The sequence below is a fragment of the Mytilus trossulus genome, chromosome 3 (assembly GCF_036588685.1).
Source record: "Mytilus trossulus isolate FHL-02 chromosome 3, PNRI_Mtr1.1.1.hap1, whole genome shotgun sequence".
NCBI lineage: Eukaryota > Metazoa > Mollusca > Bivalvia > Mytilida > Mytilidae > Mytilus > Mytilus trossulus.
Genome location: NC_086375.1, coordinates 65,747,840 through 65,773,277, shown reverse-complemented (window position 1 = coordinate 65,773,277; position 25,438 = coordinate 65,747,840). Strand labels below are relative to the sequence as shown.

General features: G+C 33.3%; 2 protein-coding genes across 6 annotated transcripts; both read right to left on the bottom strand.

The window, feature by feature from the left end:
* Positions 1–4,066: 4,066 nt before the first annotated feature.
* On the bottom strand, positions 4,067–6,401 carry LOC134712153 (uncharacterized). 5 transcript variants are annotated; one of them, XM_063573351.1, is made up of 3 exons: positions 6,254–6,401; positions 5,143–5,828; positions 4,067–4,532 (listed from the first exon to the last, which is right to left on the bottom strand). In XM_063573351.1, exon 2 carries the CDS (start codon positions 5,824–5,826, stop codon positions 5,155–5,157), a length of 672 nt encoding a protein of 223 aa, XP_063429421.1. In that variant the 5' UTR covers positions 5,827–5,828; positions 6,254–6,401; the 3' UTR covers positions 4,067–4,532; positions 5,143–5,154. The 5 variants fall into 5 exon arrangements, with proteins under 5 accessions (XP_063429421.1, XP_063429422.1, XP_063429423.1 ...); XM_063573352.1 differs by having other exon boundaries at positions 6,259–6,398; XM_063573353.1 differs by having other exon boundaries at positions 6,194–6,314.
* A 6,763-nt stretch (positions 6,402–13,164) lies between these two features.
* Positions 13,165–16,483, bottom strand: LOC134712152 (uncharacterized). Its single transcript, XM_063573350.1, has 3 exons — positions 16,366–16,483; positions 13,761–15,066; positions 13,165–13,334 (listed from the first exon to the last, which is right to left on the bottom strand). Exons 2-3 carry the CDS (start codon positions 15,064–15,066, stop codon positions 13,315–13,317), a joined length of 1,326 nt encoding a protein of 441 aa, XP_063429420.1. The 5' UTR covers positions 16,366–16,483; the 3' UTR covers positions 13,165–13,314.
* Positions 16,484–25,438: the final 8,955 nt, after the last annotated feature.

The window sequence follows — 25,438 nt, the reverse complement described above, 5'->3', positions numbered from 1 at the left end:
TGCATCTTAAAGGTTGTGTATTTAGTAAAAAATAGTATCTAGATATAGATAAATCCATATTGTGTATTTGCAAAGTCTAAACAGAGCAGTATTTAAAACAAAATATACTTAAGTCACCCGAGGCGAATGCGAGGTTTAAAAAAAATCGTGTGTAAAACAAAGTCAGTTTGGTGCATGAATATTTATTTAGTAAGATAATCCTGGTAAAAAAGAAAATTTATTATTTTTTTAAGGAAAGGATGAAAAATTATACAATGCAATGCCAATTTTCTAATGTTGTAATTCAAAATCAGTCATGATCCTTAAATAACTTTTAAAAGCGACACACAATAGCTCAAGTATTCATAAACATGAATAAATCTCTTAATCATCATATGCGGATTCAGTACGTGTATAATAAGCATTACAAGACACTTCCCTTTTCTTATATAACAAGTTCGACCCCACTGTGTCTGAATTGTAAGGTGTCACAATATCTAGTTAGTTCTGGAGTTTGGTAGTTTGGTAAGCATCGGAGACAATCTTGGGTAAAATGATCGGTACATATGTATTTGGTCGTGCTACATGCGAAAGGCTTTTTCTTATGGAAGAACAAATCAATTCACTAACGTTATTAGTGAACTGACAGCAAGTTCAAATTCTAATTTTTCAGTAACTGTTTTACTTAATTGCACAGGTGTTGACTTCAATAAGTACTTTGTTAAGCATGGATAAATGATTACTCACATTAATAAGCACACTGACTTAAAAACACGTTTAGAGGACTCAGTTTTTTGCAGTTTTCTGGGTTTATTTTAAAGGTTTTTCTTTTACACAAAAAAACTGTTTTCTAATCCAAACTACAAAGAAGAAACTGAGCGCGAGATCGTATAAAAGTGTCAGGTTGTGAGGATACATGTCGATCAGTTTATCACATATATGGATTTCTGTTGTTTCTAATCTAAAGTTCCCTAGCTGGGTGACTGGCGAAACGAAATATGGTCACTTAGTCTTCTCCCCACCGGCAGTAAAACGAAGTGGGACGTCCGTTTGGCTGTGCGGGATGTATCAAATTCAAAGTGTTGTTGCAAGGGTTTTTAAATCCAATGACTCGTGTAAAGGGAGTGCCGCGTTCTTTGCACGTTAAAAAACCTTGCAACAACACTTTGAGGAGTCCGTAGGTGGCCTGTTGCAATGGCAAATTCTGTTCCAATCCAATATACCATCATTTTCCAGTGGCAGTCTAAATTTTCCCGACCATCATCCCGAATGACCTCTTTTATGACAAATCCTACTTATGGCTTTATTGTTATCTTGTTCTCGTTCTGAACATGCATGAAATATTTGCCACTAGACGTTGATAAAAAAACAATCAATCAATCAGTCTTTTTTAAAGACGCGCCAATTTTGCCTTCTGGTACAAGTCTCATAACATCACTGATGATTCGCCCACGGAAAGCAGGATATCAAGAGAAGTTGGTTTTAGCATCACCTTGTCACATACCAAATCTCTGCGAAACTTCAATAGTACTTTTCCCCCGACAACTTGCATGCATATTAATTGCTCTGAGGTTAAACATGGACATACAATGTATTTTCACACAATATCAACTAGTCATTATCCGGAAAAACCTCTTATCCGAAGGATTTGATTAACTTTTATAAAAAGTCAAAGTTGTATTAACAAAAATATAACTTTTTTACAGAAAATACACGAAAGAACTTCTATACATACTCAAATTACTCAAAAATAAATTAATCTCTCTTACAAAATCTACATTATCACATCGAAATTATCAAATTGATTGTGAAGGAAAAAAATAAATGGTGGAGCTGATTGACGGATATGAAATTTCCGTAATTAAAAAAGGTACAAATGATGTTTTTATTTTTGAGTTTTTGACAAAATTGTTTGGAATTTGCCAAACAAAATTTGCATGCAGTATCGCAATCATATGTTTTGTCCTCTCAAATGTTAAATACTGTTTTTGAATCATATGTTTTCTCGTTTTCAAAGAAAAACGCTTTAAATTTCTATCTAAAAACAGCCAACTTTAAGTTTGAAAATTTTACTTTGAGATGGTATTATATTTATGTCTTCATCATTCCGATGATCCTTGATGATATGTGCATGGAAAATATTTACGAAAATAGCGGGAAATTTAACCAAAAATTATATTTTTGGATTTTAAGGTAACTACCCAAAACCGTAAATTGAGAGGTACCCCCATTAAAGGGATGAAATACAAAAATGTGATCATAGAAACTTTTTACGACCCGACGGAAATTAAAATATAGATATAATTCTATCATTTAAAACAATTTGCAGCCGTGTGTTATTCCGGACCATTAAACTCGTTAACTAGGCGTCTTTTTCGATGTCAGTTGCAGTACTAACGTGCTAAACCGACTAATTGAACCTCGTGAAACACCAATGCAATGCTATTAATGCAATGTGTCTATACATCATCTGATTGTTTACATTGTATGTTACTTATGCTTGTTTTTGATAGAATTGTTCAAATGAAAAAGCCAATTTGCAAAACAGAAGTTTTTTGGTAAGTTGTCTTTATGACATTTTAAAATAGCAAATCAATTCACAATGCCTTGATAATTAAATAAACTTTTATTTGCAGTTTCTTCCCATGCATACAAAACATAATTTAAAGAGAGAGATAAAGAGTGAAAAACCTTGCTAATTCAATTTCCTTTCAAATTCAAATTGACTATACACTGTTTGATAATGTCAAAATAATATTGATCAATAATTGAAACAAGATATGTATTCAAAGGCGGAAAATTTGATTGAAAGCAACAACTATTCTGATGAAACACTGATTTCGTATACCATAATTCAACTTTGCTTCAGTTTGCTGTTTTAAGTTCACACATTTTGTCCGTTCAATATGCCGTCGTTTACAAAAGATGGGGCGAAAGATACCAGAGGGACAGTCAAACTTGTGGATCGAAAACAAACTGACAACGCCTTGGCTAAAAATGAAAAAGACAAACAGACAAATAAAAGTAAACAAAACACAACATAGAAAAATTAAGACAGAGCAACACGGCGAACCCCACCCAAAACTGGGGGTTATCTCAGGCACTCCGGTGAGTACATGTGGCACCCGTCGTGTTCATCATGTTATTACAAACCCGGCAAGCAGTCTGATTCGGTAGGTCATATTCGTCAAAAGGGAACGAGATTGTAGTTCGTAAGGAACATATCCTATATCATCTATGAAACTATTTCGTTTTAGACTATTGTACTTAGTTTTGTGATTAATGTGCAGTTCTTATTGATCAAGACGTTGTGGTCGTTCAACGGAGCAAAACAGTGTGCTTCATATTAGGATGATCCATCAAAATTTGGAAAACAAACCAGTTCTTATATCAAAGGAATTGATAAATATTGAATGGCATTTTTTTGGGCGTTTTTTTTAAACACATTTTTTTTCTTTTCTTTTTTGTATCATAAATTTTCATTTAGATTTGGACAATAATTTGTTTCATATTAGAAGAGCTAGACAATGAAAGAAAAATGTCTTTTTGCCAAAATAACTAACACAACACAACAAGTTAAAGTTGAACAAACGGTCGGGTCATACCGAAACCGGAGATATACTTCGGTGTTCCGGTGGGGTAACCGGTTCCAGTTTAAACTGGAACACTAGTAAATCATGAGTTCATATAATTTTATATGTTATGTTCAAAGTACTAGTAATAGGTGACTGTATGCTAAATTGAAAACACAACATTAGAGTCCTTAAATCACTTTAATATCTTTCTTTGAACAAATGTTATACATAGGTTATCCCATTCACACTACGTCGGACGATTTGATACCGCAAACTATCACATTTGTTGTATTAATGCACGCAATGCACAATAAGTTGTCATTAGTTTGGGCTAATACCGGCTGGAATATATAGCCGTTTCTATTAAGTACTTTACTACAACCACGAGAAAATTGAAGTGATCAGAATATCTAAATAAACTTGCAGGTGCCATGCACATATTGAACTGAACACTTATTGGCAGAATGTGAGAGTGCGAGAATATAAGGATGTAAAGAAGAGAGAGATGAAAATTAAATTGCAATGATTTATAATAAATACAAATGGAAAAATATACAATACATGTAATCTTGATGAATGTGTGATATCGAAATATCTAATAGTATATCCCGAAAATGATTAATTTTTCAGATATTCTTTTGGCAACATTAAATATACATCTGAGAGTGTATCATGGCAACAATTCGATATGTTATAACCAAATGGTGTCTCTTTCAGTTCATTTGAAATTGTGCTGTTTCCTGTTAACCGCCGGATTTGAAGTGGCTTCAAATGAAATGTCAATATGTATGTGTATTGAATACATTCATTATTTAAAAATGTACATGAATAGAGTAAATCTATTTATAAAATGTAACACACTATATGTACTTGGATTTCACATAAATTCTATAATAATTGTCAATAAATTAAATGAATGTTTATTAGAAAAATATATATGAAATCTTCTGTTGAAACTATCTTCCTCGAAACACATACCTGTAAAAGAGAAAAACAGAATATGTTAAGAATATCGTTTTAATCATATATTGTATTTTACTGTGAATTAAACAAAAAGGGAAACATGCAACATGCATGGACAGCGATTATCTTATAGATAGGTCTCGAGATCTAGAGTAAGACTTTTATAAATAAATAGTTTACTTCTATTCCCTTTTCATCTGTGGATGTTTGAAGGAAATACGCTGAGGCATACTCGAATACAGAGAACACACAGATGGTCAGAAAGACAGCAATATTCACTTCGATACATTACAAAATATATTGGTATGGAGTATTCACTTTTTTAGCAGAACGAGGATAAAGAACTATTGCGGTAATGACAAAAATCGATGTTTGTATCTTGAGGTACCCAAACTTTCTTAATATCACCATAATTTATACACTGAAATTCTTTTTACTAAATGACAAAAAATTGTAACGATTTATTTACTTCTAAATTTTGCAAATATTTATAATTAGTGGTAACATAATTGTACACGTAGCATTCTTCTTGTCATATACTTAATAATATTCACACATGCACTTATATTTCATTCGAATCACAAAAGGAATGTTGATAATGAGAAACAGATAAAGTAAAACCCACCTTTTTATAAAATTATCCAAGCACTGACAAACTTCTGCCTCCTACTCCTGCATTTCCACGTCTAAGTGATCTGCTGGCTCTTCCAAACCCTTGTAATTGATTTCCTGTTAATCTATTCTGACCTGATAAACTTCCAAATTGAGAACCTCCTAACGCATTCATAGAAGATTGTTGAGAGAATAAGTTCTGACTGCCGGTTCCAAAGTCGCTTAGTTTTGGTTGTTGTGGCAACTGTGTTAAACCTGTGTTTCCACCAAGTGCATTTGATGCAAACTGACCAAGGTTTGCAGGTGCTAATTGTTGCTGTTGTTGGTTAAGGAATCCAACATTTCCCCTTTGCTGAAGAGCATTTCCTCCTGTGAACTGTTGTAATGTCTGTCTTGCATTCCCGAATGATCCAAGATTTGCCTGCTGTAATTGCGCTTGTTGTAGATTGGCTTGTGGTAGTATTGTCTGTGGAACACTAGCTTGTCTTCCAAACTGAAAACCACCAAAGTTGTGGTGTCCTCCTCTTCTTCTAGATAACAAGGACGATAATCCACCACCTCTTAGAGCATGCCCGATAGCTGCGTCCGGGATATCAACGTCCAGTGCTTGCAGGGTAAGCAGGTCGTTAAGACTTGACATCTGTGCAAGTGTTAATGAGAAGCATGCAGCTATCGTTAAAATGCTAAACGCCGCCATTTCTGAAAAAATAAAATTTAATATCCATGAGTATGCAACATCAGAGAATCTATACTTCTGCATTTCTACAATGTTATATGATGTATTCTTATATACACAAATGTCTGCTTTACTTTTAGTCCTGTCCTTTTCAGCAATGTTAGTACATGCATACCATGACTTCGTTTAATGCCTATATTGATATACCTTACTTATAACTGCAATATATTTGATAAGTCATAGGTACTGAATTAATGCAAGTATAAGAATAATGCAGTTTTAAAGAGTCTTTAAAATTGTACATTGTTTGCCAAAGATATTGTGTTTTTTGTTTAGATTTTAAAAATAACCTTTACATTGAATGAATTCAAAATGAAACTCAGCCTACCCTCAAAATATGTATGATAAGTTGAATGTCCCCTTGAAATATCAATATAACATATTATACCTTACGTTTAAAATGTAATAGATCCAACGGCAAAATGGGAGCATGTAAAATATGATAGATTCATTTATACACAAGAAAACATAAATATTATGCATGTCAAATTTAATAGGAGTTACACGTATTAAAACATGTAACCTTGACGGCTTGAAGACTGGACATGATTACTATTGTCCATATATCTAACAATGCATTAATTTCATGTCAGTATTAGCTAATAGTTATGACATCGTTATGTATTCAATATTGATGACAAAAGTTGCATGACCTGAAATTGACAATACTCACTGTATCAGCAGTTTTTTGTTGAACATTGTGAATTACGGCGTTGTTTTGTTTTTTTTTTTCTTATTTGTTATACTCCTGTTTATCTTTCGAACATTTTTTTATAAAAGCTTTTGGGAAGACGAGCATTGTAAAGTTGCATCCAAAAACGCGATATACATGTATGTCCAATTCATATATACACCAACAAAATTGGTTCAATCGAATTGGCACCGGATATTGTATGGTAAACAATATTTTTAAGCTGTCTTTATTTTTTATGAATTGTATAGAATCTGATTATCTATCTAATAAATTTACTGATCTTTATAAATATTTGGGTAGGTCGACAAAATTAGGGTTGCTTCATGTTAAAAGACTAAGTTCCATTTTTTTTAAACAGAATTAAAATATTGTGGTTTTATTACCTGAAATATTTTGCCAAATAATATAAAGGAAAAAAATTAAGATCTAATATTCAAGCTTTACGGATTAAGATACCTGAATCAAATGCATTTTCTTCTTATTCAATATTTAAGATGCTTTATATAAATTTTAAAACTGTTTATTTGTTTAGTTTGTTCAACTTTTGTTCAAGTATTTGAAGGACTTAGGGAAAGTAAGCATGTAATTGTTTGATGAGTTACCTTTGTTAAATAGAGAATTTTGTTTTTATTTCATTGGCAATCATACCACAACTTCTTTTTTATATGCAATATGATTAACAATTCTACCAAAAGTTCGCATATTAATGGCGCCCACCAACTGTCATAGTCAAATACTAGGTCAAATTGTCAAAGTCACATAAAAGAGGGACGAAAGATACCAAAAGGACAGTCAAACTCATATATCTAAAACAAACTGACAACACCATGGCTAAAAATGAAAAAGACAAACAGAAAAACAATGGTACACATGACACAACATAAAAAACAAAAGAATAAACAACATGAACCCCACCAAAAACTAGGGGTGATCTCAGGTGCTCCGGAAGGGTAAGCAGATCCTGCTCCACATGGGACACCCGTCGTGTTGCTTATGTGATTACAAATCCGGTAAATAGTCTAATTCGGTAGGTCACATTCATGAAAGGGAAGGGGATTGTAGTTACGACGTAAGGAACATATCCGATATCATTTGTGAAACGGTTATTCCATAACGGTCAACCAACTTCCGTAAACAACATGCTTAACAGTAGAAGTGGTAACTACATCATAACTTTCTTGTCAACTACACAAGCGTCCACAAAAACTAGAAAAGAAGTAAAGATCCATATCATGTGCAGAAAATACCGAATACGAAAACAGTCAAATAACAAAAATACCATACTTCAAGGCGAATTGATAAGTCCCTTAACAAATGGCAAAATCAAAAGCTCAAACACATCCAACAGATGTAAAACAACTGGCATATTCCTAACTAGGGATAGGCCTATTATTTTGTAAAATATGGTGGATGAACTCTTGTTGTATAGCAAGTTTAACCTCATCGCATACTATTCCGTTGAATTAACAACAATATTTGAACAAAACAAACAGACCTAATATGCAATAAAAATGTCAAAACTTGGGTACAGCAGTCAACGTAGTTGTGTTATAATCTTAAATCACTTTTAAAACAAACAAATATGTCAACAAGGAAAAATAAAAGATTGCATATAGACAAAGCACATAAGCAACAACAAAAAAAGGCACGAATACAAAAATTGATCATAGCTCAAAAACACAATTTTAGGATGTGTATGTACCGAGCCACGCCAAATGATGATTTAGTATGGTGTACGTCACACAATGACAAACACACTCATAAAGTGTTTATAATCTTAGAGGAGTAGAGTACAAAATATGCCATTATACTACAAGAAGCCTATAACAGTCAACGTCCGATAACTCTCGGTATGCATAATAACAATATTTTTTCAAAGTATGAACTCTTCCGGACAGACGACGGCCTTTGATAATTAGTGACTGTCTTTATGCTATTATATGTAAAGTATCTCGAATCTCATACCCTCCAGACTTGTTGCGACGAAGTAGCCTTCAGTCTTAGATGCATGATTTTTTTATTAGTTGTTAGTGGCTTTGAACAAGCTGTCAGATAACTGCGAGAACTCTCAAATCTTTTCATTGTGTCTTTTTGTGTCGGGATGTATAAGTACCCGGCCACGTCCAATGTATTTTTGTCCATCTGATGAGTTAAGCCTTTTTCAACTGATTTTTATAGTTCGTCTGTTATACCACTGTCCCAGGTTAGGGGAGGGTTTTTCTAAATACAAATTAAGGCAAACTTGAATGGTCAAAGTCCCATAACTCCTGGAAAGCATTGATCAAACTAAATGATCCTAATAACATAATGCTCTGGTCAACTACAGATGGCGATAAACTAATAGAAAAAAAACCTGAAAGGAATTTGGCATATGATCTTCGATGATCTAAGAGAGGTGTTCTCAATGAACCTGAAATGGAACAAAAATGTAAAGACACATACTAACGTGTGCAAAAAATAACTAATACAAAAGACTATTTAGATTGGTATGCTTCACACAATACACCTTATCGCTATTTAGTCCATACCGGGAAAAACAGTCATTTATACAACTTCCTATTTGGGTCACCGGCCGAAAAATGGAGGTCATCAGTAGTGAACTGAGGGAGAAAAAACTTTAGAAAGTGATCATCAAGAAACTTTGATATAGTATGATCCACTTTTTTCGAAATTAAAATTGAAGTAAAAAAACATTTTGTTTGAAGTATTTACGGTAGTTTAAACAGGTCTCATTAAAAAGTACCATGCATGGTGAATTGTTTAATAAGGGTCCCAGATAGCTTCAACTGGATGAAAAAGTTGTGTAATTTTAGAACTTATCCGGAATTGAATAAATAGCGATTAGGTGTATGAAAACTCACAAGGTATGACACCTTTCGGGTGTATGAATAAAGAAGCAGTGGCGTTTACCAATTTATATAGATATATGATAGGATCATGTGTTATTAGTGCCAATGAGACAACTCTCTATCTAAGTTACAATTTATAAAGGTAAACAGTTATAGGCCAATGTACGGCCTTCAACACATAGCCTTTGCTCACACCGAACAGCAAGTTATAAAAGGCCCTACAAATTACTAGTGTAAAACCATTCAAACGGGAAAACCAAGGGTCTAATCTATATAAAAACGAGAAACGAGATACACTTTTGAACCACATCAACAAATAACAACTACTGAACATAAATTATTATGATTCCTGACTAAAGGCAGGTGCAAACAATAACAAGGGGATTATGCTCCAATAGGCACCAAACAGTCAAAGTCTGAAAATATTCGGAACATTAAAATGTTGATGAATCAAAAAAGGAGTATAGCATGGTCATTTATGAATCTTAGTTTTAAGTCGGATCAGCCAAGACAGAAGCTTTCGGGAGTTGCGTTCCCAAAGAGAGTAATTATGACATTGGTATAATAGGTAAAATATTTCAAGTTCCATACCTTCAGCAAAGATTGCCAAGATATAGAATGCATATCCGTAGCCAAGGGAGAGATCTGGGGTTCGTACGACAACCCCCTTTGAAAACACATAAGCACTGTTAAAGTCAATGTTCTGTTTGAATTGTTACTGTTACAGATGAAATCTCGAGTTCAAATACACCCCCCCCCCCCTTTTTTGGAAATTCCCGTAACCGGCCTGGTATGTTTAACTTTACGCTATGAAACAAATATCCCTACTAAATATGACAGCTAAATGACTTTTTTTTTAAATAGAAGCTTTTACAAGATATCAGTTTTCTAAAATGGTAAAAATTTGTCAATTCCTTTAACTACATGTAATGTCAAACTATCATCACTAGTTAAAGGGCAAGATGAAGCCCAACTCAAGCTGCATTAAAGACTTATTGGTGGCATTGAACTGCTTTCTGGACAATCAATATTAGTCAAAATCGAAACGAGATGACAATTGATCAAAACACTTACCATTATAGAAGACATTGAAAACAATTTTTGAAAACTTTGGGTAGATTAAACCCTGATGATGATTTTCCTATAAGATTTATGATTTCTGATCCACAGACATTACACACGACCGCTACTGATAAACACAATAAAAGAAAAAATATTTTAGGAAAGAGGAAACTTGCCAACACGTGTTATGTTTAAACGATAACAAATTTGAAACTTTATAAACTCCAAAAATAGCATAAATTTGATACAAACTTTAACTCCAAAAATAGCATAAATTTGATACTGAACTGTGTTTTCAGTACTGTCTAGTCTACATTTAGAGCATGCACTTTCAAAATACCAACCGAATATCGATTATGAATGATAGTTAATTCCAGATATAAGCTCAGTATACTAAATTTATAAGTAGTTTTATCAAATACTGACAGTTCTTTGTTCCTAACATAATTGTGTATCGAAAAATGGCATATAATAACTCTGTGCAGGGTATATTACATGTTTTCAGTGCCACATAGGACAAGTTAATTTAGAAAAAGAACGACTTGCGGTAATTCATATTTCGTTATTTCATTGAATAAGCTTTATATATTATTTTCTATTTATATAACAACATCATTCAATTTTCATAACTGTTACTTATATTTTAAGAATCAACCTCTATCAACACAAAGACACCAATGAAGTCAAATAACCTCTGTGACGTCGTTTCAGTATGGCTCACTTCAATGGCCGACTTTCTTGGGAAAACACTGTGACGCATGCGATTTTGGACAGTTTGATTTAAAATGCTGTTGTTGGCTCATAAATGTTCAGACACCAGTATGCAACAAGTTTTCAAAAACTAATCAGAACTGATGTAACGTTAGTTATTTAGTTATTTTTTTTATTAGTAATTAATGTACGAATGTTTAAACTCAACCCCCCCCTTTTGTCTTTTAATTTTTACTAGTAAATGTACGAATCAATGTTTAAACTCAAACTCCCCCCTTTTGTCTTTTTGACTATTGTTTCTTTAATATTATGCGTGAACTATTTTTTCCTGAATCATTTACGTAAAAATATAGAAGAAAAACGAAGAGTGCTTTTTATTTTCTACATGGTATAATATGAACCTTTATTTGTGCAATACACCTTTAATTTGAATGGCAAATTTTAACTACGAAGAATTAACTTTCAACCACGACCTCAAATATGAAAATTGAAAATGAACAGACAACCTCATAGTAGTAGAAAGAAGACGGACCAAAACATATCAACCATTATACTACAAATTAATACAACGTAAACATTAATACAACGTAAGCTAAAAAACAAGTAACCGAAATCAAATTGACGCGGGTTTAATTTATTTTAATAAAATATTGTTTAAACTATAAAATTAAACTATATTTCTCCTATCCTTGGTTTTCAAGAGTTTTTTGGTCTTGTGTAAATTCACTAGTATCCTTCCTTTCGTATTTGTCTCGACTTCGGCTGGATGCAGGAAATCGAAATATCATGTGTAATTAGGTGTATTACCACGTTTACAGTTTTAAACAAGCCAAATTATTTGAAACGTCAAGGTTTGTTCATCCCAGGGATAGAAATCCTCAGTCGTATATAGCAATTTTTTTTCAATGTTTGGTTCAAACACTTATCAACTCCGTAAATACTTTGGTCCTACATTGTAAGTCTGTTTTGAACCGAGCGCCCACAGATGTCTAATATCTTATGTTGACAAAACAAATTAGAGGCCTGGTATCTTTGTTGAGGTTTTTTTCTGTGTGTTGGAGTTGTATTCTCCTTATCATTTGTTAGTTATGGTTTGGTTGTTCACATAAGGTTTCATATGTTGTATACTTAACTGTACAATATTAAAGGTTGGCGCCTATTAACGTTTAAACCCGCTGCATTTGTTTGCACCTGGCCTAAGTCAGTCTGATGTTTAGTAGTTGTCGTTTATTGATGTGTTCATAAGTGTTTTTCGTTTCTGATATAGATAAGACCTTTGTTTTTCTTGTTTGAATGGTTTTCTTGTCTGAATGGTTTTACACTAGTTATGTTTGGGGCCTTTTACATCCTTGCTGCTCAGTGTATGCCAAGGCTCTGTGTTGAAGACCGTACTTTGACTGGTTTGATTTATAAATTGTGAATTAGATGGTCTCAATGGTACTCATACACCATCTTCTTATATTTAAATAGGACAAACTTTTTTTGGTGTAAACTTTTGACCATTGAACCTTATATTTTATTGTAATTTTGTTTTTATTATACTTTTTTGTCATGATAATGGTATTTGGAGATAAATATTTCAAGAAATGTTTGTAATTCTCAAATAAATGCAATTATTTGGTTATTTTGTTGTATTCAAGTTAAATGTGTTGTAGTTTCAACAGATATTAAGGAAAAAAGTGGACACCAGGGGTTGTCTTGATCTTGCAGTAAGTTCTGAGCTTTAAGTTCACATTTAAAGGCATATAAGGAACATGTCAACTTAAGTTACAACAAGAAAACGAGAATGAGACATCAACCCATCTAGACAAACAATTTAAATGCATTTAGAGGTGAACATACGAGCTTGCCAATAAAAAATCTTCACACTTGGAGTCTTGGGTATTAGCATGGTTAACTATCAAAAGTATTGTTGATTTAAATCATTGTGTAATTTCTTAGCCAAAATTTAATCTCAATATAAATAATATCAGTAAAACGATGTGTTTTTTTGTATTATTTTATTAATTTGTTAACAAAAATACATATATAATGATTTGTTGATGAGCTGTAGCTTTTAAATCCTTGGGCCGATTTCAGCGCTGCCACTCTTTGTGTCGATTGAGACCAACACTATGTAATAGGTTCATCGGTTTAGTATCGTCTGTATCCACCTGACAACAGAAATTCATAAATGAATTATTATTTGGTATATAAATTTGAAAACAAACTAATGCAAAAAGTAATGAAGTATTGTGTTGCTTTAAGTGTGTTCACATCTATAATAGAAGAATATACAATAGTATATGCGGTCGTTAAAATATTGCACAAATGAAATAAAACAAAATGTACAAAATTAGTTTTGTACGAAGCGCTTTCCTGAATTTATCTTAATCGGAATTCGGTTGTTAAACTTTTACGTAATTCAGTTCAGTAAAAAAAGAATGAAATAATGACTCTTCAAACGGATTACTACATTTTATTTAAATCTTTACAAAATAAGTCTAGGATTTCAAAAACGTGGTGTCACGAACATCACTGAAGAGACATGATTTGTCGACTGGTGCATCAAAATGGTAACATCTAACAGTTATACTTACCAATGGACTTGACAATTTTAACTCCTCCGAATTTTTTACCATATCCTCCGTAGCTCTTTCCGTATCCTCCGAAGTTCTTTCCAAATCCTCCGAAGTTCTTTCCGAACCCTCCATATTTTTTTCCATAACCTCCGAATCTTGGTCCGAAACTTCCAAAGTTTCCTCTAAATCCTCCAGATTTCTTTCCGTATCCACCAAATCCTTTACCGAAGGCTGGTCTAAATGTATTGAACCTCTTTCCGTATCCTCCAAATCCTTTATTAAAGACTGGTCCAAATGGTCCTGATCTCTGTACGTATCCTCCAAATTTTTTATTAAAGACTAATCCTGATTTCTTTCCGAATCCACCAATACCTCTATTCAAGACTGGTCCGAAGGCTCCTGATCCCTTTCCGAATCCACCAAATCCTTTGTTTGAGACTGGTCCCAATGATCCCAATCCCTTTCCGAATCCACCAAATCCTTTGTTTGAGACTGGTCCAAATGATCCTGGTCCCTTTCCGAATCCACCAATGCTCTTTCCTTGTCCACCAAATCCTTTAACAAAGTCTGGTGCGAAAGAACCTTTCTGTCCGATTCCACCAAAGTTCTTTCCGCTTACGCTACCAAAGCTGTTTCCTCCAACAATGTCCAATCCATTGCCGATACCATTGTTGAGTCCCCAGTCGTTACCATTGTCAATGCCATTATGTCCCCATTCATTTCCGTTGTTACCCCATTCTTGACCGTTGTTTCCCCATTCCTGACCGTTGTTTCCCCATTCTTGACCGTTGTTTCCCCATTCTTGGCCGTTGTTTCCCCATTCTTGACCGTTCTGTCCCCATTCGTTACCGTTGTTTATTCCCCAATCGTTTCCGTTGTTCTGACCATTATGGACCCATTCGCTTCCGTCTTGACCATTTTGTCCCCAGCTGTTGCCGTTGTCTTGTCCGTTGTGGCTCCATCCGTTACCGTTATCGAGACCATTGTTTCCCCATCCGTTGCCATTGTCTTGTCCGTTGTGACTCAGTCCGTTGCCGTTGTCCAGACCATTGTGTCCCCATACGTTTCCGATTTCATGTCCGATTTCTCCCCATTCATTGCCATTTTCATGTCCGTTGTGTCCTAAACCGTTTCCATTATCATGTCCGTTTTGGCCCCATCCATTGCCATTGTCAAGTCCGTTCTGGTCCCATCCGTTATCAAGTCCTTTTAAACTTTTACCGCCAATTGACCCACCAATAGATCCAACATTCTTGCCACTGTTTAATCCCAAATTGGCATAGGAAACGGCCAAACAAGCCAAGATAACTGTGAACTTCAGCATCTAACAAAGAAAAAAAATGAAAACCGATGAATTTCCTAAGTCAGAATAATAATAAGATCCAAGTTTCTTTTTTAAACTCGCGTCGACGTACACAATTGTAAGCTTATCTTGGTATGTTAATGATTTTTTTGGTACATTAACATGTATTTTGTTTATTTTCAAAGGAGTAGAAAAATCCCCCTCCCCCCAAAAAAAAAAAAATTAAATAAAAATAAATTAAAGACGATTATATTGTTCATTTTAAAGCTTTATTTGTTTGTTTGGTTTACGGTTTGTTTATTATAAGTGTTCAGCAATTGCATATTAATTATTTTCAAGACTATAATGTCTGATCAAATAAATGTAAAAGCATATACGATCAAACATGGCGGAAACATATTCTAATCTTTAGTCAAGCTTGAAACCTAATTCTAAAATATTAAACAACTGTTTGAGACTAATTTTTCAATCTATCACGTATTTTGAAAGTATTATTGGTTAATATAAAAAAAAAACATGAATGTTTTTCCTGCTGCTTTAATTTTCTACTTGATTTTATATAATTAACAATTTGATAACAGTTACTGTTAAATGATAGGCGCTAAATAAAGATCATTTCCCATTTCCATTCTCAATTTTATCAATGCAGATTATCCATTACAATAAGATAAATATTAACAATCGTGAAAAAAATGTATACGTTCTTCTAGTGTTTCTATGTACCCTATGTTATTCCATAGATAAAATGTAAAATGTGGGTTTTTTTTATCATTTCAGGAACTTTGATAGTATAACACAATAAGTAAAATACATGTATGTTGCTAGTTAAATTCAATCCCATTCAACCTATTCGCGTGTAGTTTTTTAGCAGTTTTCAATGAAATCAACTTCGAAACTCTGACAGGTGGCATAAAACATCATGTGTTGAAAAAGTATAAGGATACTTAATTCGATGAAATATAAGTCTATATATATATATATGTATAATCTATAATAAAATTTGTATTCTATGTACTCATAAATGTCAATGGACAATATTTTGTTAGCACTTGCATAAAAATGAAAAATACTTTCGGTAGAAATTAGTTAGAGTATAATCAATTCGTTGCAAAATAAAACAACAATGGCTAAAAGTTATCTGAAAAGCATTGAAACATCTATAAACATTTGATTAATTTAACAGAGAGCAAGATAACATTTGAATTTAAGCAAAAGATTTAATGAAAATGCCCCTTTTAGCGAGTGGAAAATATGCGCTACCACTTTCAAACAAATCCTAACTATTCTTATGATAACGTGCTTGTACTATGATATACTTACAGTGTAGTTCGTAGTGCAGTCTGATGGTGGATGAATCTACTGAAGATATTACTCTATATATAGGTAAAGTCTACCCATTAATTTGACACTAAATGTTATATCATAATGGTCAATGTTGTACACAATTTTTGACAGGATAGGTGTAACTAACATGTATGATTTATCCTGTCTGTGTTCTGGACATGTGAATCTGCACAAAATACACAAAAGAATTATGTAATGAAACACTTGCCCATTTAGTTATCTTTTCTATGATATTGTTCACTTTATTTTGGTAATGCACAAGCTAAGACAATAATTTTTACAAGCGTCTGATTTTAAAGATGAACATGGTGGAATCATCATTCCTTAATTGTATTCTACTTTTTTTTTCGCGTTTAAAAATTGAATTAAATCAAAGGTTTGTCGATATGTTAATAATAATTTTAGAAAATAAGGTTTTCGGTTGATTACTAATAAAGGCACAAAAAAGTTTCCATTGCTTCAAATAATAGATAGAAAAATAGGTATTTGACTAGATTTAATTTTGATTAATATGATATTTGCAATTTGCATGTGAAGATTTCTTATTCGCTGACGTCATATAATATCATAGATAGTTATAACACGGGTGGTGTTCTCGAAAGTATCCTAAGATTCGTCCTAAGTCATAGATAAGACCAATTTTAGGACGGACTTAAGATCAACTTAGGACACTCTTAAGTTGTGTCTCGAAGCTCTCTCAGACGAATCTTATGTTAGGACGTCCTAAACATATCCTAAGTCGAAATTTTAAATCGTTAAAGATATTTGTTGATAAAACATTTATTAATGACGAAAATATTTAATAAAATCGTTTACGAATTTTATAATAACATGTACAGAATAAATTGCATAATTACCAATGTAATTATATAAAAAATAGATTATTATTTAAACTGGAAAACAATTTGTTTCGAAAAGAGAATTAAATTTTTAGTATAATCGTATCGTGAAACACGAAGTTCAAAGTTTAAAATCATGCACCTTTTCTTTATATACGAGTTAATAACCGATGGTGCGTTTCATTTCATGTTCATTTTCACGTAAAATAATGAGCACAAAGCGAAATCCAAACTTTATTACACTAGGATGAAGATAGGATGCTCTTAAGACACCTTGTTGGGTGTCCTAAAGTTAGGACGAAAAATGATATATATCATAAGTTAAGAGAGCTTCGAGAACACGACTTAGGACAAAGACTTGTCATAAGATAGACTTAGGACACGTCCTAATCCTAAGATAGCTTCGAGAACACCACCCCAGGAGCTCTTTTCCTGAAACCAAATCCTGGTGGATATTTTTTTTTTAGAATATAATTAATGAAACTTTCCCAGATGCCCAATTCTTTGAAATCAATTTCATATTATAATCTACTAGCCAATAACAAAAAGTTATATATATTCATGGGTGGAATTAGAAACTCATTTTCCAGAGCCTAACAAAAAAAATTTTCAAGTGGGATGTTTCGATGCAGAAGTTTAAAACCCGTATTTTAATGGATCTTTTTAAAGCATTCGATTGCCGTTATTATGCTTATTGTTATTGAAATTAAAGTGGATTGTTATTTAAAATATTAACCAGTTACCTTATAAACAGGGAAATGTCATTTAATGTCAAAAGCTATTAAAACCTGAGAAGTATGCTATAGATATTTTAGAAGGGTACCACAATGCATTATACTTCGGCCTATACTGTACTCTTCAATATTTTCATAAACGGTTTATTTTATTAGAATAATTACTCAGTTGTCTGAGTCTGGTAAAATTCCCATGCAGCAATCTTACTTAAGGAAGAAGACAGCAAGTACTTTATTACATGATTTACTGAAAAAAAGGCAAACCAAACCAGAGAAATTTGAAGCAATCTGTTTGTAAAAGAACCAATGTAAAAAAAAAAATAGTCGTAAATAGTATATATCTTTATCACATGAGATGAGGTAAAAATACTTCGTGTTACTATTAATTTCATATTAAATACTTTACATATTTCAAATATGTGTCAACTTTACTTTCAAATGATTGTTGAGACATGACCTCATTTGACAACTTTAAAAATCACTTAAAGAGTTTATGTTGAGAAAATCATAGAAGTGTATTGCATTCAAATTCTATCCGGTAGTCTCTCGCAGCTCATTTGTTCCTTTTGTTTGCTGAATTTTTATGTAGTTAGCTATTACTGTCATTTTTATGAGCAATTGGCTATATGTTCAGTGCTTTGCATTTTACTGTATTGGTTTTTTTTATGCTGCGTGCTTTCATGTTTCGCTAGTGTATTATCATTTATGTTAAATGTACAAATGTTTTATAAAGGCGGCTTTTAGTCCTTCTTAAAGCTTCCTTTTTTTTTTTGTATCATACATGTATATGTATCGAATTAAAATTAAATTTACTCGTTTATTTACAGTATACAGTCAGCTTTAGAAAACATCTAACCATTTTTTTAATAGTTCTATTGACTGAAAATTTATCTTTAATGATGTTCAAAAATTGCAAATTTAGCCAAAAATATTTAGATATTCAGATTTAACAATAGCTGTACCGATGTTAAAACGCTGTTAATCAATTTTTATACAAGTCACGTGACAACCTATTTTTTTAAGAGTAATGTACGCTTTGTATATAAAACCAACTAAATCTCGAAGAAAATAAGTGAAAGAGGAACGCAAAATACCAGAGGGACAGTCAAACTCATAAATCGAAAATAAACTGGCAACTTCATGGCTACAAAATGAAAAAAGACAGACAGACAAACAATAGTACACATGACACAAGATAGAAAACTAAAGAATAAGCAACACGAACCCAACCAAAAACTAGGGGTGATCTCAGGTGCTCCGGAATGGTAAGCAAATCCTGCTCCAGATGTGGCACCCGTCGTGTTGCTTATGTGATAACAAATCCGGTTAATAGTCTAAATCGGAAGGTCACATTCATGAACGGGAAGGGGATTGTAGTTACGACGTAAGGAACATATCCGATATCATTTGTGAAACGGTTATTCCACTCATGATGGTGACCTTAAAGTTTATGAAGGGATGATTTCAACTTCACCATTTGGAACTCTTGGTTTAAAAGCTTTCTTGTGAGCAGCAACCCTCTATCAAGAAAATCATGATAGGAATTGCAAGCACGGGAATATCGTATAATTTGGAGATATATACCCCGTATGCAGGTGCTGCTACAATGTTGCTACTTAGAAATGGAAAGTTCACAACTGGAAAGCTGAAATCATCTCTTTTGTCGTAAAGTTTTGTTTTCAACCGACCCTCGTTGTCATTTTGTTTATTTTCTTTGGTTACATCTTCTGACATCAGACTCGGACTTCTCTTGAACTGAATTTTAATGTGCGTATTGTTATGCGTTTACTTTTCTACATTGGCTAGAGGTATAGGGAGAGGGTTGAGATCTCATAAACATGTTTAACCCCGCCGCATTCTTTCGCCTCTCCCAAGTCAGGAGCCTCTGGCCTTTGTTAGTCTTGTATTATTTTAATTTAAGTTTCTTATGTACAATTTGGAAATTTGTATGGCGTTCATTATTACTGAACTAGTATATATTTGTTAAGGGGCCAGCTGAAGGACGCCTCCGGGTACGGAAATTTCTCGCTACATTGAAGACCTGTTGGAGACCTTCTGCTGTTGTTTTTCTATGGTCTGGTTGTTGTCTCTTTGAAACATTCCCCATTTCCATTCTCAATTTTATTTATCTCTAGTTCGATGGGATAAATGCGTTCAACATAGTCACCATTTTTTTAATTATTTAGTGAAAGAATGTCATCTATATATAGCGGAGAGTATAGTTAAATTATAATGCTAACTTCTTGTCATTCTTCCTAAAATGTAATGTAATGTTCGCTCAGCTTTGTTTTTCACACTGCTGTAATGTTATGTTCTCTCAGCTTTATTCTTTACGCTGCTGTAATGTTATGTTCGCTCAGCTTTGTTCTTTACGCTGCTGTAATGTTATGTTCGCTCAGCTTTGTTCTTTACGCTGCTGTAATGTTATGTTCGCTCAGCTTTGTTCTTTACGCTGCTGTAATGTTATGTTCGCTCAGCTTTATTCTTTACGCTGCTGTAATGTTTATATGTTTGCTCAGCTTTGTTCTTTACACTGCTGTAATGTTTATATGTTCGCTCAGCATTGTTCTTTACACTGCTGTAATGTTATGTTCGCTCAGCTTTGTTCTTTACGCTGCTGTAATGTTATGTTCTCTCAGCTTTGTTCTTTACGCTGCTGTAATGTTATGTTCGCTCAGCTTTATTCTTTACACTTCTGTAATGTTAATATGTTTGCTCAGCTTTGTTCTTTACACTTCTGTAATGTTTATATGTTCGCTCAGGATTGTTCTTTACACTGCTGTAATGTTATGTTCGCTCAGCTTTGTTCTATACACTGCTGTTATGTTATGTTCACTCAGCTTTGTTCTTTACACTGCTGTAATGTTATGTTCGCTCAGCTTTGTTCTTTACACTGCTGTCATGATATGTTCGCTCAGCTTTGTTCTTTACACTGCTGTAATGTTATGTTCGCTCAGCTTTGTTCTATACACTGCTGTTATGTTATGTTCGCTCAGCTTTGTTCTTTACACTTCTGTAATGTTAATATGTTCGCTCAGCTTTGTTCTTTACACTTCTGTAATGTTAATATGTTCGCTCAGCTTTGTTCTTTACACTGCTGTAATGTGTATATGTTCGCTCAGCTTTGTTCTTTACCTTGCTGTTATGTTATGTTCGCTCAGCTTTGTTCTATACACTGCTGTAATGTTATGTTCGCTCAGTTTTGTTTTTTACACTTCTGTAATGTTAATATGTTCGCTCAACTTTGTTCTTTACACTGCTGTTATGTTATTTTCGCTCAGCTTTGTTCTTTACACTGCTGTTATGTTAATATGTTCGCTCAGTTTTGTTCTTTACACTGCTGTAATGTTATGTTCTTCCTAAGAAGTTCCTGTATAGAGTCAGCCTCATAATTATAAAAAAACAAGTCGGCAAGAAGAGGGGCACAATTTGTTCCCATTGGAATGCCGACAGTTTGTTTAAAAACACGTCCTTCGAACGTAACAAATATGTTGTCAATCAAGAAATCTTGATAATGTTAGATTCAGAGAATTTTTTGTTTGAATCAGAGTGATCCTTACAAAGTAGGATTTATCCCTCCCTAAGACAAGATACTTGTATCTACGTTGGCCATTAAGTTACCTGCTGTTGGATGGCCCTACACATCGTATCCTCTGGTTTTGAGTGGTATCGTCCTTGTTAGCTCACTTAATTTGTAATAGTCCTAGTACATAAATATGTATGAAACGTATAAATAGATAAAGGATACACAATATACAGTTAACAAAATTTAAGATGAGGTTTGACTGACAATTAACTATCCACCAAAGTTCAAACGAAAGGGATGTAAGCAACTAAAGGCACCCGTACGGCCTTCAATGAGAAACAAATCCGTTTAGGCTGCTATACAAGACCAACATATGAAAAACATGAAACAATTCAATTGAGAAAACTAACGACCCAATTTATAACAAACCAATTTAAGAAATGCAAATATGACACACATGAACCAACTTCAACTACTGAACTGCATGCGTCTGATTTGGTTTGATCACAAATATTGTGGCGGGTTGGTATGAAGACGCCAACGCTCCCATAGCCTTGGACAGTGGAGAAACAGTTCAACATAAGAACAAACCATAAAAAGTAGTCGAAAAGACTTAATTTATCCGATTGTTACAAAGCTGAAAGCTTACAAAACACAGACTGGACGTTGAAGGGTATGTATACACCTCTAAAACAAAACAAAAAACACACGGTACAGATCTGCGAGAACTCAAGGCTAAATCAACTTTAAAAAAAAACATGTATCAAGACTTGTATCTAGATTTTAAATAAATGTCGATTGAAAACGCAACGATAAAAGAGATGAATTAAGCTTTCCAATTGCTTTCATATCACAATTAACTATATAGAGGGTTGCTACATACAAGGAAGATGTTAAACCAAGGCTTCCAAAGGATAAAGATGCAGCCATCCTGCAAACATTTTACTGGTGTCATCACGTTGTTTGTTTAAAAATCGCATAAGAAACCGGATATGTTCCAATTGTTGGTACCACAATTGCTGAATGTAACATTACGGATTTAGACAAATTCTTACACAATACGATGTTTGTCACAGTGGAGCAGGATCTGTATACTCATCCGGGGCACATGAGACCACTACTATTTTTGTATGGTTCGTGTTGTTCAACCTTGAGTTTTCTATGCTGTGTTGTTTTGTGAAGACTGCTGTTTGGTTTCTGATATTTTTTGTGTTTAACCATGGTGTTATCAGTTTGTCTTCAACTTATAAATTTATATGTTTTTGATAGATTTTAAAAGTATTGAATGAGATAGTTATCAATCATTTGACGTCATGGCTTTTCATAAAAAGGTAATGTGCAAAATTATCAATATAGTTTTCTGAACTTTGATATTATCATCAATTCCTACTTTTTCATTATCATTCTCCATCTTTATTATAAAGAAGGTTGATACTGAATTATGATTGAATTGAACGTGTTATTTTTGTTGACTTGTAGGTGTCAATAAGATATTTATGGTCGCATATGAAGTTTTACGATATTTAGCGACAAAACTCATGTTTGAAAGTGTCATTGTTTCATTCATAATTCTAATGTCTTCAAGAAATTGCGATATAAAAAATATATATAAAGTGACACTATATGAATAGAAACTATTTAAAAATACACTGCAAAGGTCAGATTGAGCCACTTTGATTAAACAGAGGATACAATTTAGAAAACTAAAGTAATGCAGCAGCTTTAAAACGTAAACCATTTAGATGCAACTTTGTTGACCATGTCTCTTTAAGTAGCGTAAGAGGAGAGATATAACAGGATTTCTTTCAAATGTTGTTGTTAAATTCGACTGGAAACTCATGAGATTTCACCGCAAAAATGTAATTTCAGCCAAGATTTTCTGACGTCTAGAAAAAAATAACGACGTAAAAGGAACATATAAAAGGGACACATGTTTATTTTAAATCATCTAGCTTTCATGTGGCACATATTAACGTCATGTCATAAAATGAATTATTATCAAACAAGAACGCCAATACACGTATTTCTATTAAAAAAAAAGCACATAACAAAAGGATAAGTTCAATAGTTTCAAAAAAAATTGCTGTATTAAAACGTGATTAGCTTGAATTATTAAACAATGCACTTTATACATATTTGTTTATAATTTGTTTTGTTGTTCTGTAATACTAGCCATCTAGGATTTTCGATTGACATGAAAATCTCTCAAATTCTATGTACAACCATCATATCGTCATTCATGCAATTATACTATGTTCATATATCTAATCTGCTATACAATTTCCATTAGATGTTGTTTACATGTTTTCCTAATGAGTTCACTGTTAATTTTTTGTTGCTTTCTTTGATTTCAATACACATACATATTTTAATAAATAAAAAAAAGAACATTCATGGTGTGTTCAATTAAATTCATTTCTGGCGAAGAAGACAATTTTAGATAAAATCAATCAATTATCATCCGAAAATGAAATGACAGAAGTGTAAAGAACTACACAGAGCATACATATCATAACAGTATTGTAAAGAACTACACAGCGCAAATATATCATTACAGTCGTGTAAAGAACAACACAGAGCAAACATATCATTACAGTCGTGTAAAGAACTACACAGAGCAAACATATCATTACAGTTGTGTAAAGAACAACACAGAGAAAACATATCAGTACAGTCGTTAAAGAACTACACAGAGCAAACATATCATTACAGTCGTGTAAAGAACTACACAGAGCAAACATATCATTACAGTCGTGTAAAGAACTACACAGAGCAAATATATCAGTACAGTCGTGTAAAGAACAACACAGAGCAAACATATCATTACAGTCGTGTAAGGAACAACACGTAAAGAACAACATAGAGCAAACATATCATTAAAGTCGTGTAAGGAACAACACAGAGCAAACATATCATTACAGTCGTGTAAAGAACTACACAGAGCAAATATATCATTACAGTCGTGTAAAGAACTACACAGAGCAAATATATCATTACAGTCGTGTAAAGAACTACACAGAGCAAACATATCATTACAGTCGTGTAAAGAACAACACAGAGCAAACATATCATTACAGTCGTGTAAGGAACTACACAGAGCAAACATATCATTACAGTCGTGTTAAGAACAACACAGAGCAAACATATCATTACAGTCGTGTAAAGAACTACACAGAGCAAACATATCATTACAGTCGTGTAAAGAACTACACAGAGCAAATATATCATTACAGTCGTGTTAAGAACAACACAGAGCAAACATATCATTACAGTCGTGTAAGGAACAACACGTAAAGAACAACATAGAGCAAACATATCATTAAAGTCGTGTAAGGAACAACACAGAGCAAACATATCATTACAGTCGTGTAAAGAACTACACAGAGCAAATATATCATTACAGTCGTGTAAAGAACTACACAGAGCAAATATATCATTACAGTCGTGTAAAGAACTACACAGAGCAAACATATCATTACAGTCGTGTAAAGAACAACACAGAGCAAACATATCATTACAGTCGTGTAAGGAACTACACAGAGCAAACATATCATTACAGTCGTGTTAAGAACTACACAGAGCAAACATATCATTACAGTCGTGTAAAGAACAACACAGAGCAAATATATCATTACAGTCGTGTAAGGAACTACACAGAGCAAACATATCAGTACAGCCGTGTAAAGAACTACACAGAGCAAATATATCATTACAGTCGTGTAAGGAACTACACAGAGCAAACATATCAGTACAGCCGTGTAAAGAACAACACAGAGCAAACATATCATTACAGTCGTGTAAAGAACTACACAGAGCAAATATATCATTACAGTCGTGTAAGGAACTACACAGAGCAAACATATCATTACAGTCGTGTAAGGAACTACACAGAGCAAATATATCATTACAGTCGTGTAAAGAACTACACAGAGAAAACATATCATTACAGT